We start from the raw sequence: 12353 nt of genomic DNA on the forward strand, positions 1-12353 counted from the left end.
ATACCCTTTAATCTTTATTTTAATCAGAATTAATAAAAAGGAAGATTGTCGATTTCTCTTTACGAAAATCAATATATACCACATATCTCCTAAAGTTTTCATAACAGTCCAAAAACCCCTTGACATTAGAAATTTAAAGGCAAAGAGGGATAAATGTAATAGTTTATTTTAAAAATATAATACATATATATATATATATATTATATGAAAAATGTTTAAAAAATAACTAAAAGTATAAGAAAAATATTCTTTATTAATTTTTTATTCACTCCAAAAAATTCATTTTTTATTTTTACCTTTTTAGTACTTAAATTTTTTATTTTAATTTCTATTAATATGATTTATTTAATATATAAAAAATAGGAATAAAATTGTATTTAAAACCAAAGTAATACTATAAAATTATATTAACTATTATGAAAACTATAAAAAGATAAGTGGTATATATTGATTTCAGTACGGGATAAATTGACAATTTCTCTTAATAAATAATCTAGTTATTCTGGAAATGACGACTTTTTTATTTTTTATAATAAAGTTTTTTATACCAATAAGATAGGATAAAATAAAATAAAAAACAATGGCATGCTCGAAGTTTATATGAAAAGGAGGCCTAATGTGAAAGCAATTATTTAATCAATTTTAAGCATTGAGGTGTCAAAATTGAGGTTCGATCGTGTCATCGTGGCAGATAATTGAATATAAAATAATAGTAATATAATTGACCGAGTAAAAAGGAAGAACATGACAATTTCAATTGACATCCATAATGAGTAAAAGAATCAATGAAAAAGAAAGTGAGGATGAGGGTTTTGAATTTCTCTTTAAATTCAAAGAGTAATTAGCCGCAACAAACGCGAGTCAATTGTGTCGATAACTTTGAAAACTCGAAACCACGTTGCTTTGAAAATCCTCTCATTGAGGAATTTCGAAGTCTCATCCCTTTAATCACTTTCATTTTCTTGTGCTTTTTTTTTCCTTGAAGAATGATTCCACGTATACTATTCCTTGTTTGTATTGCTCCCTCTTTCAACACTATGTCAATTTTATATTCAGTTGTCATGATAAGTCGTGTGATTTAATAAAGTCAGATTTTAATATTATTAAATTATATTCTAAAATAATTATATTAAAACGCATGGCTATGTTCCCATTAAAAAATGAGGATGTCCGCACTTGAGAATGATTATATATGTATATGACTCGAGCTATATGAACTTACCAAATTCCTTTCTACACTTATTTTAAAAAAAATAAATTTATAATTAAAATTTAAAAATCTTAAAATTATCTTTCACTAATCTCTTTCTCTCTCTACTTTATATTGATATATTCTCTCTCTATTATTACATCCTATAAACTAAATACTCAATTTCATTTTCTTTTGATTTTTTTCCTTTTTTATCTTTTTTAGTATATCATGAACACTATTTCATACTTTTTGAGTTTTTGTATATAAGATTTTTTTTCTAATATTTATTAGCTTTTGTGTTTGGTAAAAATCACTTTCTTGATATTTATTAACTTTCATGACTTACAAAAATTTATTGATGTTGATTTTTAAATGGTAAGTTTAATTCCTCTTATTCAATGATACTTGATTATTTGTAGTTAGAAAAACATATCTCAATGAATTGATCAGAATTTATGAAATTAAAAAGAGAAGAATAGCTCAGTAAAATAATTTTTTCAATAATAAAATTCTTAACTAAAAGAGTGATGATACAGTATCAAATTCTTGTCTAAATCTATCTTGTACAAACTAATTTGGTATTAATTTATTGGTTGAATGAAAATATAAAATAATAAAAATAAATTATATAAATTAAGAAATATTTAATTTAATTAATTTTATCATGCCACATCAGTTTATATAAAATAAATTTATATAAAAATTTATAATTATATTATTATTCTAACTAAAAAGAGGATATAGAAAAAAAAATAGAAGATTCAAATAGTCAACCCGATATACAACAATTTCATGATAATAATTTATTTTGGGAAGGTAATTTAGAATTTCGGCTGCCGATTATTTAGTTTGTCAAGTCCTATTTAGTTAATGTATGTGTTGACTTCTCTGCCATCGTACGTTTAATGGCATGTCAATAAGTACTTTTAGAAGAAGATTTACTTGACTAGTTTGTGAATTTTCTTTCTCATTTCTTTTTCTTTAAATAAAATTTCGCACCATTCATCGAGAAAAGAACCCCCCCCCCCAAAAAAAAAAATTTCAATTTCTTATGTCAGCTATTTTTGAAAGAATAATTGCAACCCAACGCAGCATTTATGTGGGTCTGACCCACAAAAAAATTTACAACCAATCACGTTCTTTATTATCTTATCTCATTCAGTGCTCCTGCCATAAAAGATGCCAGACCCAAATTTGAAAAAATAATTTAAATCTAAAATAAATTCTAGAACAATTTTTTTTTTATACACTACCGCTCAATTTATATTGATATTTACAATCATAAATCACTCAGAATTTTTATAAATAATCTAACGTTAAGGGTATGGATTCAAGTCTCAGTATAGATTCAGTGCTGGGACTTGACTCCCCCGTATAATGGAGTTAGTTGACTTTCCTCATTAAGATAGAATTAATCTCTTTTTAATTTATAGTGAGGATTAATATTCAGACTTGCACCTAAGTCATAAAATAAATTAACGCAGTCTGTGCATGGTCATTGTTAGACAAATGTATGAATTTTGCATTGAATAGTCATAGAGCAAATCCACTACATGTCTGTCTCCCATTGGCTGTGGCTGCCCACATCTCCCATGATTTTTTTTTTGTTTTAAATTTTGTTCCCAATTAATTTAATGTTCTCTAGATTAAGATGTTCGACAATTTAATAACACATTGGAGACAGTACTCTTGCAAGGTAGCTGGATCCTTTTTCAAGGTAAAAGATTTTAATAAATTCTTTTGAAACTCGATCTCACAAGCTCAACCATCCTTTTTGTCCGTAATTTGTTATCGAAGGATCTATGCACAAACTTACGGCCCATACGGGACCGTATTTAAGAGTTGAATTGGACAATATTACAACTAACACGCAGTTCTCTGTTTTGACTTGAGTTATACTATATACACCCCAATTATATTTGGTTTACACCCCCGTTTCGAAATAAGGCGCTGTTATTTTATTTATATGTTGTACCCTGCTTTTCTGGACTTAACACGTCGGCAGGAAGTTGAAACCAAGTAAGACAATAAGGTTACGTTTGACACGTTGAATTGAATTGGACTAATTATTAGGATTGGACTAGATTAAGTTGGATTAAATTAAATTGGATTATATTATGTGTTGTATTATGTTTGGTACAATATTAGATTGGACAATGTTAAATCATATTTAAATACAAAAAAAATATTTATGAATATTTAAGAGTAATAATTAAAATTAATTTAAAAGTAATTAACAAGAGCATTAAATATGTAGTAAATTAGTTATTGGGTAGTCATAATTATAATAAACAAATATAAATTAATAAAACTATTTAATTATTTAATTAATTTTTATTCGATATTTTAGATTTATTTTATTTTATCAAAAAGTTAGCAAATAATGTATATATAAAATCAATTATTTACTTGTATTATTAATTGTCATGATTATTTTTAATATTACATTGGAGATTATTAAATTTAATACAATCAATTATTATAACGAATTATTAAATAGTTAATTTTATTGGAGTAAAAGTACCAATTTAATTAGACTATAAAAATAAAATAAAAAATAAATTCAAGTAAATCATGAATAAAATAATTAATTAATTAAATAAATTTTAGGTTTAATTAATTAAATTTTAGGTTACAAGTAAAAAATAGTTTTATTTATGAAAGAAATATGGATAAATCTTTTTCTCTTATCCTAATCCCATCTAAAGCCACTTATAAATTAGGATTGTTAATCCCATGATTTAAGGACTAAATTTAAATTTAGTCCTCACTAATCCAATCCAAGCAAATAGCCAAACATGGGATAAAATATTTAATCCCAAAGTTAATCCAATCCCATGCTTAATCCTAACTCCCAAATATGACCTAACTATATTATCCGAATCCGAGGAGAACTCCTCGCGCCCGTGTCTATGTGTCACCTTATTAGGTATTCCAAACATGACACAAATTTTTAAGTCACCTCAATAAAAAGGGCCCATGCTCATAGGGTAAGGCATTCTAGTTCTTAATCAAAAATGCAAAATTAGAGTTCTTTCTCTCCCTTAACTCTTTTTCCTGCAATTATTATCGACAAAGCTCTTAGTCTACGACTTAAGTATTGGAGGGTCTTCGTCGTAGCAATTGCATCACCCTTACGATTTTCTTGTCTAGTAGGTCAAAGTACGCGGATCCCAATCTCACAAAGCATTGTCATAAGGAGTTTTCTAAACTCGATCTCATCAAATTCCTTTCTCATCGTCGAGCCAAAATTCTAGTATTAACAGTATATTTGTCCTACAGTGTGATCAAATTGCACATTTCTAGCAACATTACCAAGGTCCAACTATGGTAACCCATAATCTGAGTATTGTTTAATTATCAGAAAATCAATAAAAATGTCCAGAAAATGTGATAGTGCATAGGTGATAGCGTAAATTATCTTTAAGGTACCATAGCTAGGGATGGTGAAAAAATTTAGCCTAGGTGGACATGTGAGGGGGGCCGAACCCAAGCTCTATTAAAAAAGGTGGGGTCCAACTTGAAGCTTGATGTATAAAAAAAAAATTTGAAAAAATTTACTTGATACACCCCATTTTTTAATTTTAAAGTGTTAGGTAGCATTTGTTTTTGTCTTAAATCTAAATATGTCTGAATCTTCTAAAGTCTAAATAAATTTGAGTATAAATATTTAAATGACATGTTTATTTTTCTTATTTTAATATGTGAATATAAATGGTATCCTATTTATTTTTATCAATAAAAAAACTTACATATAGTCATTTAATATTTATATCCTTGTAAATCAAAGCAAAAAAGGGAAGTTAGTTTTATAGTTTAGGAAATAAGTATATTTAATAGATATATTTTAAAATATAATCTTGTTGGACCAAAAATAAAATAATCCCAATAAGACCCATCTAATAAATTTCCTCCCAATTAAGCCCACGAAGTGGTAGACAAATCACCTAGAATGATCCTCCTAACTCCTAAGTAACAAGGTTTCAAAGCCCAAAAGGAGCCAAGGTACTATATTTATATCCTAAGACAAACCACCTAAGATAAATCAACAAGGTGGTAATGATTTAAAGCCCAAAATGTGCTGAGGTTCTAAGCTCTTATCCTAGGACAAACCTCCTAAGTTTGAAGGCTCTTATAATCCCAAGGTCTTAGTAAAAATAACCTAAGGATAAAACGTTTCCTCCTTTAATCCATAAACAAGTTTATATATCCATGTGTCAATCAACATGGGCACTAAAAGATAAGTGTTGCCAAATGTCACAAGAACAATGACATTTGTCATCAAAATAACTAGGACCTAAGTCAAATCAGTTTGGCTGATAAATATGTCTTTCATTCTCACTAAAAGATAAGAAAAAAAGGAGACTCAAAACGAGAAAAGACTAACTTTCTCCCTCTAATATTTCTCTTTCTAAATTTACATTTTTAAAAGTCCGGTAACTGACTTGATCGTCGGAGGGTTTATACCGACAAAGCCGGCCCTCTGATCTTTTTCTTGTGTTTGTAGAGTATCACTAGACCGGGACATTTCGATTGCCTAAGGAAGTGAACTAAAAAGAGGATATATAAATGCCCATTAAGATCAACCTAAATGATAAACTCACCATCATCAAATTTAATAAAGAGGAACCCAAGTCCTAAGTGGTTTGTCTACAGTTGAAATTTTCACATCATAAGTTGGGATAAAATTTACACCAACAATACTTATTTTTCATTCAGACCATTTTTTATTCAGATAAAAGCCACAAAAGTTTATTTTTTTAAATTCATATATAAATGTTTGAAAATCAAACATAAGTTATAAAAACAAACAAGTAAATTTTTAAAAAGATTTAAAATTAATAAAATATCAGAATTCAAACATTTAACAAATAAATACTTATTGAATATTGACTAGTGGTAATTTCTAACATGATCCCTTTACTCCACAATAAATTTGAAAAATTAAACTCACATAAAGCACAAAAATTTTAGTTATATTGGATACAGGTCACATGTTTACTAATGGTGTCGAGCTGAATTAACCAATTAAGTTCATTGTTCTTTACACGCTAACTAATTGATGCTAATACAAACATGTATATTAAAACAAATTAACATAATTATGAGTCATTTGCTGCTGCTAATAATAATAATAATAATAATAATAATATTGTAAAATCAACACAATTAGAAAAATGGTTTGAATTGCATTGTCACGCCGGCGGGTTCCCACATTTACTGACAGCTACTTAATTAGTCAATGATGATTGCTTTGATCGTTGATTGAACATTAACAATTTGGCAATTGGCTCTGAAGAATTATAAAATGGCAAGAGAGACGAGCCCCGGGCTTAAGATCCTCTGGGTCTGGACCATCGGCACTGCCGCTAGTACTCAACTCACTCACTCACTCTGCTGTCTGTATGCATTTGGATTAATAATACAAATTTATTGATAATTTTATATGACTTTTTATTTATTTTGTTTTGTGGGCAGTTTTGGTTACCAATGTTGTGAGGACCAGAGTAAGAGACATGGAGCAAGTCATGAACAGTGAAAAACAGGAGCAGCAAAGTACTCTTGATGATTCAGTTCTAGTTGACACCTCACCAGAAACCGATGAGGGAATAATTAAAGAAGTTAAAACGTAGGTTTTGTGTAATGGGTATGTTCGTTTTGAGAGGGAAAAAAAGTTGTGGGGAATGTGTTTTTATTTAATATAGGTATGCTATCTGTTTGTTGAATGTCCTCAATGAAATATTTCATTTATATAATTGTATGGAATTTCTTTAACAATACCTACATTGTTGTTAACTCCTGAGTCCTGATGGGTAATTTTGAAAGAGTGTGTTCCAGCTTTGATTCTATTACCTTCTTTGCATTTAGAATGTAGCTGCATTATCGTCAACATCAATCTTGAGTAGTGACCATCCGTTTAATATTGTAGCCTTGTGATTTGTAAGGTTATGGTTTTCATTATGCTTATTCCCGTATTGCAGATGTGACATTTCATTGATCGATCCTATCCCTAGGCATTTGTAAATGCACTGGTATGCATATTTCTCGTATCTTTTTTTTTCCCCCTGCATCCTGTGTGGTTTAAGCTGGTGTCCTTGTTGTACTGAGTTATGGACCAGAGGGCTGATGCTCTATGCCTCTTGAAAATGTAGTGATTTCCAGACAAGAATTTAGGCCCCCCACAACCAAGAACAAAATTTTTAATGTTTATTTGGCAACTAGTGCCATAGACTGTTGTCTGGAAGTGAAAGAAAAGAGCCACAATAGAAATTTACATGTCCCTTTTTCACTGGCTGCTCTTAGCACAGAGGATAGGAGTCCATGTGTTACTTCTTTTAACAAGAAGTGTTTTTGTGTTCACGACCATTTGCCCTCTCAATCATTTTCATTCTTCAGGTTTTTGGTTGTTTGCCCTTTGATTGTTTTGATCATCAAGTAGGGGTCTGTGTGGCAAAACTTGCAAGACAGTGGTGACAATGGGAAATTGTTGCTGCCCGGACTTTGATGATATACTGCTTGGGTTGGTGATGGCTCTAGTCTTAGCAGTGATGTTTTTTGTTGTCTGTCAACCCCTACCTGCGAGGAGAGTTGCTGTCTATCATTGTTATTGAATTATTGTATAGCACGTTGTTTTCTGCCATTATGCTTCCTAGTCCCCTGCATTATTGCATCTGTGCTTTTGGTTGTTTGCTTGTTAAAGCCATTGCTGATTAGCTGAATGTCCTAGAAATGAATTAAGATTCAGAAGAAGATGAAAGTCCCAATCAAATTCTCTTACTATTCTTCTTCCCTCATCTTTCTTTCTTTTGTTGTCTTTCTTTTCCAGGAATTAACAGAGTTAAGAATTGTACTCATAGTGAAAGATTAAATTTAAGATACGCATTCTGTCGTGAGAAACCGCATCCTGTTATTAAGAGTGTCGGTGGTTCTTTGGTTTGTTTACCAAGGAACTTTTGTGGCATGAAGGTGGGGAAGATAACCTTGCATTGAGAAGCTTGCATCTCAGCTTATAATAGCTGAAGAATCAAGAAAGAGTCCGTTACATCTTTAAAATGGTCGTAGATTGTTAATGGGATCTTGGTCATAGGACTTGATAATTAGATTCATAATAATGACAACACTGAATTAAAATTTAAAAGTATTTCAAGGAATTTATTCATTTATTTATCACAGGAAAACACAAAACGCATGTTAACCAATTTCAGAATGAGAAATTCAACGTTTCATGATATGCACAGTTTGCTACTGGCAAATAAGTTAACCAATTTGAGAATGATAAACTATTTGTTATCAGTTTATAATATCACATTCTAATTATAGAAACGTCAGAAATATGGAGGGAGGGGTCCTGCCAAGAATACTGGCGCATTCAACAGGCCTAAAGTTTTCTGAAATTAAAAAGATCTAGCAAAATATGTATATTTCTCCTTGAATTCTTTAAGCTGTCATTCACACAAATAGTTCCAGCTACAAATTCTTCCATTAGTGGAAGTTGCCAGTCAATAAGGTGGATGCAGCCACAACAGAAGAAATGCCTAAGCGAATCACCAGCAGTCCAAAATACTCTTTCCTCAGTATAAGATTCCGCTGTCTCTAGATTTGGCTTCTGCAGCAGACTCTTAACTGGAGAGAAGCTTTTCAAGAGCCATGTTTTCATCACCACCAACAATCTCCAAAGTACTCCTCACCTGAGATTCAGGGAAACCCATCTCCACAAGTTTCTGTACCTGTACCAATACAAAATGGTTTATCATATCAATTCCGTAAATGATAATTTTAGACTTGAAGAATAACAAGGATGTACCTGCCATCATGCTTATGTCTATTTTTCAAGATGATATCACCTATTGTCAACTTAAAAGGCAAAATTCATAGAAGGCATAAACAATGATTAAACAAAGGCCTGGACTACACACCTTTTCCTCTACCCCAAGGGATGAGGTCTTGGCAAAAGATTCTGTCCAGTACCGAGCTGTGCTGAGAAAAGTCTGATGATCTTTAAGATACTGCAATTCAAAGACATTAATTTAATACAACAAAAGTTTGGAGAGCTTTAAAAATCTTTTCTCAGTGAATAGTAAAGTAAAACTCAGTCTTTGGCATTGCACATTGACAGACTCTGAATCAAATAAAGACACGTATATATTACTGAAATACGCAATAGACACAGAGGGGCAAGACAGGAATTCAAACTGGACCTGTTGTGCCACCACAGCATCTTGAGGATCATCAGGTGCAGGAGCTGATAACAGTGCTTGTACAGAAAGAAGTGCTGTCTTCAAAGTGAGTGCCGGGCTCCATTGATCCTTCAAGATATCTAGGCAAATTGCTCCACTTTGACTGCTTATATTAGGGTGCCTTGATCCACACAGAGATACAAAAGAACATTCAGATTTATCATTTCAGAGCTTAACTGACCAAAGTGATAAACTAATGTCATACACATATCATAATCAGTACTCAACCAAATATTTGATTCATTGACCACAAGGCTGTCAAAAAACCTCATGATTTAGTAGTCCTAGTAATGTTGGAACCTTCAAACAGTAGCATTCTTGAGAACACAGGCGTAACAAAACTAAAAGTACCTCAATGAAAAACAACTGCAAAGATATCTCAAAAGAATAGGGGGAGGAAAAAAAAATATAGATACATATCAAGAATTTCTGGGAGAGTTCCTATCCACAGCACACTCAGCTTTATTCTGCTTGTTTACAAAGCACTGGTTTAAAGTGCTAATCAGCCATTAAGTAAAAAAAGTATTGAAATCGTGGGATGTTACGGATGCAATCAAGATCTATGCGATTGGGAAAAGGAAAGGTGAAAGATGGTCCTCACCTGGCAAGCAATTGCATTTCAAAGAGCGTTCTGAAAGCAAACACAACTTTCTCTATTCCTATGCTTGTATGTTATGTTTCCACATGGGCTTCATCCCCCATTGTTTATATTAACAGATATCCTTAACTTACAAAAGTTTCGTACTAAGCAAGATAATGCAGCCTACGAATCGGGAACAAACTGACAGTTGTACAGATCATATATTGTGGGAAAATAGATTGACTCATCCTAAGAATATAATGAATGCCTTTTCCTAGAGTAATACTTTCACCCAAACGAGGTCATATGAGAACCAATCTACAGAACAGTTACACAAGAAAGAGATCATCAATGCCAAAATAAGGACCCAAACTGATATCGAAGGGACACTTCTTCTGGTTTTAGAAAGAATCTGTTTCCATTACTGAAAAATACATATAGAGACAATTTGCTGCATACCCCCAACATTGTTAAAATTGAGTTGTCTCTAAAGGTCAGATTAAATATCATAGAGAGTTTTTTTTTTTTTTCATTTTCTTTTGGATAACCCAGACTCCTGCACTGACGTCGACCATGGGTCCACCCCAATCACTCATATAAACGAATACAGGAAACTTTTGACCAATCTGGATTTTTCAGAGAATTAGCGACTTTAGTAACAGACAATCATCACTATTAATTTTGATAACTTTGCTCGTACCAGTCCAGGCATCCCAGCTAACCCACTAGAAAATGACAACTCTCCAAAAAAAAAAAATACATAAATACGCATAAGGCATCAGTTTACATTCTCAAATACTAATTTCAATGAGAACTATTTTCGTAAATGAATTCAGAATTGATACATCCGTAATGATTAGTGTTGCAGATAACCGAAATAGTTCAATATCGTGATCATGCTTTGAGCTCTGTTTTGTAGTGCTGACGCACAGCTAGGTTGAGCGGCCCAGCTGGAAAACAGAGGAATGTGCATACAATTTCCTCTATTTTTGCAACTGGGCTGCCATTGCTCTCCCAAAAAAGCTTCAGTCGTGCATAAATTCTCAGATAAACCATAAAATTCAGATTTTAATCAACAAATGCTGACAGTACAGTTGCATTTTCTTTCTACAACAATGATTAGAGTAAGTACAGGAACAAAATTAGTAAAACTACATGTACAATTAACAAGAAAGAAATGCTTATTTACTTAATTCATACCAAACTTTGGTGACAAAATGCATTTTCGGAGGCTCAAAAGGGTACCCATCTGTAAAAAGCACAAAACAAACACCACAATTTTATAAGCAATTACTACAATAAACCCTAAAAAAGAAAAAAAAGTACCAAAGCAGGCAAAACAGCTCACAAAAAGTCACTTGAAAATTAAAAAAGCCAAAACCCAGATCAAAATTTCAAAAATTGAACAACCCCACGTACCCATTTAGACAAAATTATTACCAGGCAATGTGATGTCGAGACGGAAAGTGCCGCCCTCGTACGGAGTGCCGACGGGTCCAGGTATGATTCCGGTTAAATGAACGAGGTTGTCGGAGACCGGAGTAACCTTGATGCCGGAAGCCTCAATGTCTTTGCTACATTCTTGTAGCTCCTTTTGCACGCGACTAAAGTCTATCATCTTCTATTAAGGGAAAAAAGAAAACCCTAAAATCAATCTATGAGAAAGTTGGTCGAAGAAGAAGAAGAGGAAGAGTAAACGCTAAGGAAAGACTTGTGTTTTTTAAATTAATGCATTTTTGCTTTTGGGCTTTTGTAATCGTTTCGCAGCCTGTCAATTCTAAAAAAGAGAGAGAGAATAATTTATACATCGGTTGAAATTGATAATCAGATTTCGATTACAGGAGTCCACGGTCTCTCTCTCTCTCTCTCTCTTTTGGTCCCATTCAGGGAAATTATATTCTAGGAAAGAGAACATGGGAAAGGAAATGTGAGGACCCAATTGGACAAGTCAGAAGAGAACACATTCTTCAATTCATTAATCCAATGAAAATAGGATCAGGCTACGGTGCAACTGTGGCACCGTGCCACAGTTGCATCTAGCCGTTGGATGCAGTTAGATTGGTGGAGTCCACTGACATCCAACGGTTAGGTGCAACTGTGGCACGGTGCCACAGTTGCACCTAAGGTTCCCCCATGAAAATAATGGATGAAAAAATTTATTCTTTATTTAAAGAAACTATTGTCAGTCCAATGAATGTACTTTACATTTTATGTTATCCGAGCTCGAATTGAAGTGTAGTTTGATGTTGTAGTTGCACCTATGATAACTGAAACTGTGTTTTCCATCTTTGTCAACTAAAATGCCGCAAACAATTAAACAATTAATGGGATGTATAGCTCAGTT

At 32.1% G+C, this 12353-nt stretch overlaps 1 protein-coding gene and 1 long non-coding RNA gene across 2 annotated transcripts; one reads left to right on the forward strand and one right to left on the reverse strand.

Annotated features, from left to right (window-relative positions):
- The first annotated feature begins 6301 nt into the window (after nucleotides 1–6301).
- Nucleotides 6302–7830, forward strand: LOC102611992 (uncharacterized). The gene is made up of 3 exons (XR_371315.4): nucleotides 6302–6564; nucleotides 6671–7224; nucleotides 7589–7830. It is a non-coding gene; the product is annotated as an uncharacterized LOC102611992 (long non-coding RNA).
- Nucleotides 7831–8595: 765 nt separating this feature from the next.
- Nucleotides 8596–11873, reverse strand: LOC102611698 (ubiquitin-conjugating enzyme E2 27). The gene is made up of 5 exons (XM_006485064.4): nucleotides 11450–11873; nucleotides 11210–11258; nucleotides 9391–9550; nucleotides 9109–9198; nucleotides 8596–8919 (listed from the first exon to the last, which is right to left on the reverse strand). The coding sequence occupies exons 1-5, from the start codon at nucleotides 11625–11627 to the stop codon at nucleotides 8812–8814; spliced, it is 585 nt and encodes a 194-aa protein (XP_006485127.1). The 5' UTR covers nucleotides 11628–11873; the 3' UTR covers nucleotides 8596–8811.
- Nucleotides 11874–12353: the final 480 nt, after the last annotated feature.

Source organism: Citrus sinensis, chromosome 4, assembly GCF_022201045.2.
Source record: "Citrus sinensis cultivar Valencia sweet orange chromosome 4, DVS_A1.0, whole genome shotgun sequence".
NCBI classification, from domain to species: Eukaryota; Viridiplantae; Streptophyta; class Magnoliopsida; order Sapindales; family Rutaceae; genus Citrus; species Citrus sinensis.

Excerpts from the sequence above, each read along its gene's own strand:
- LOC102611698 (XM_006485064.4), bottom strand. The coding sequence starts at position 11,627 with ATGATAGACTTTAGTCGCGTGCAAAAGGAGCTACAAGAATGTAGCAAA. Across the intron at positions 11,259-11,449 it reads TCTCGACATCACATTGCCTG|ATGGGTACCCTTTTGAGCCT; the intron begins GTAATAATTTTG and ends TGCTTTTTACAG. Across the intron at positions 9,551-11,209 it reads CATTTTGTCACCAAAGTTTG|GCACCCTAATATAAGCAGTC; the intron begins GTATGAATTAAG and ends GTGTGGATCAAG.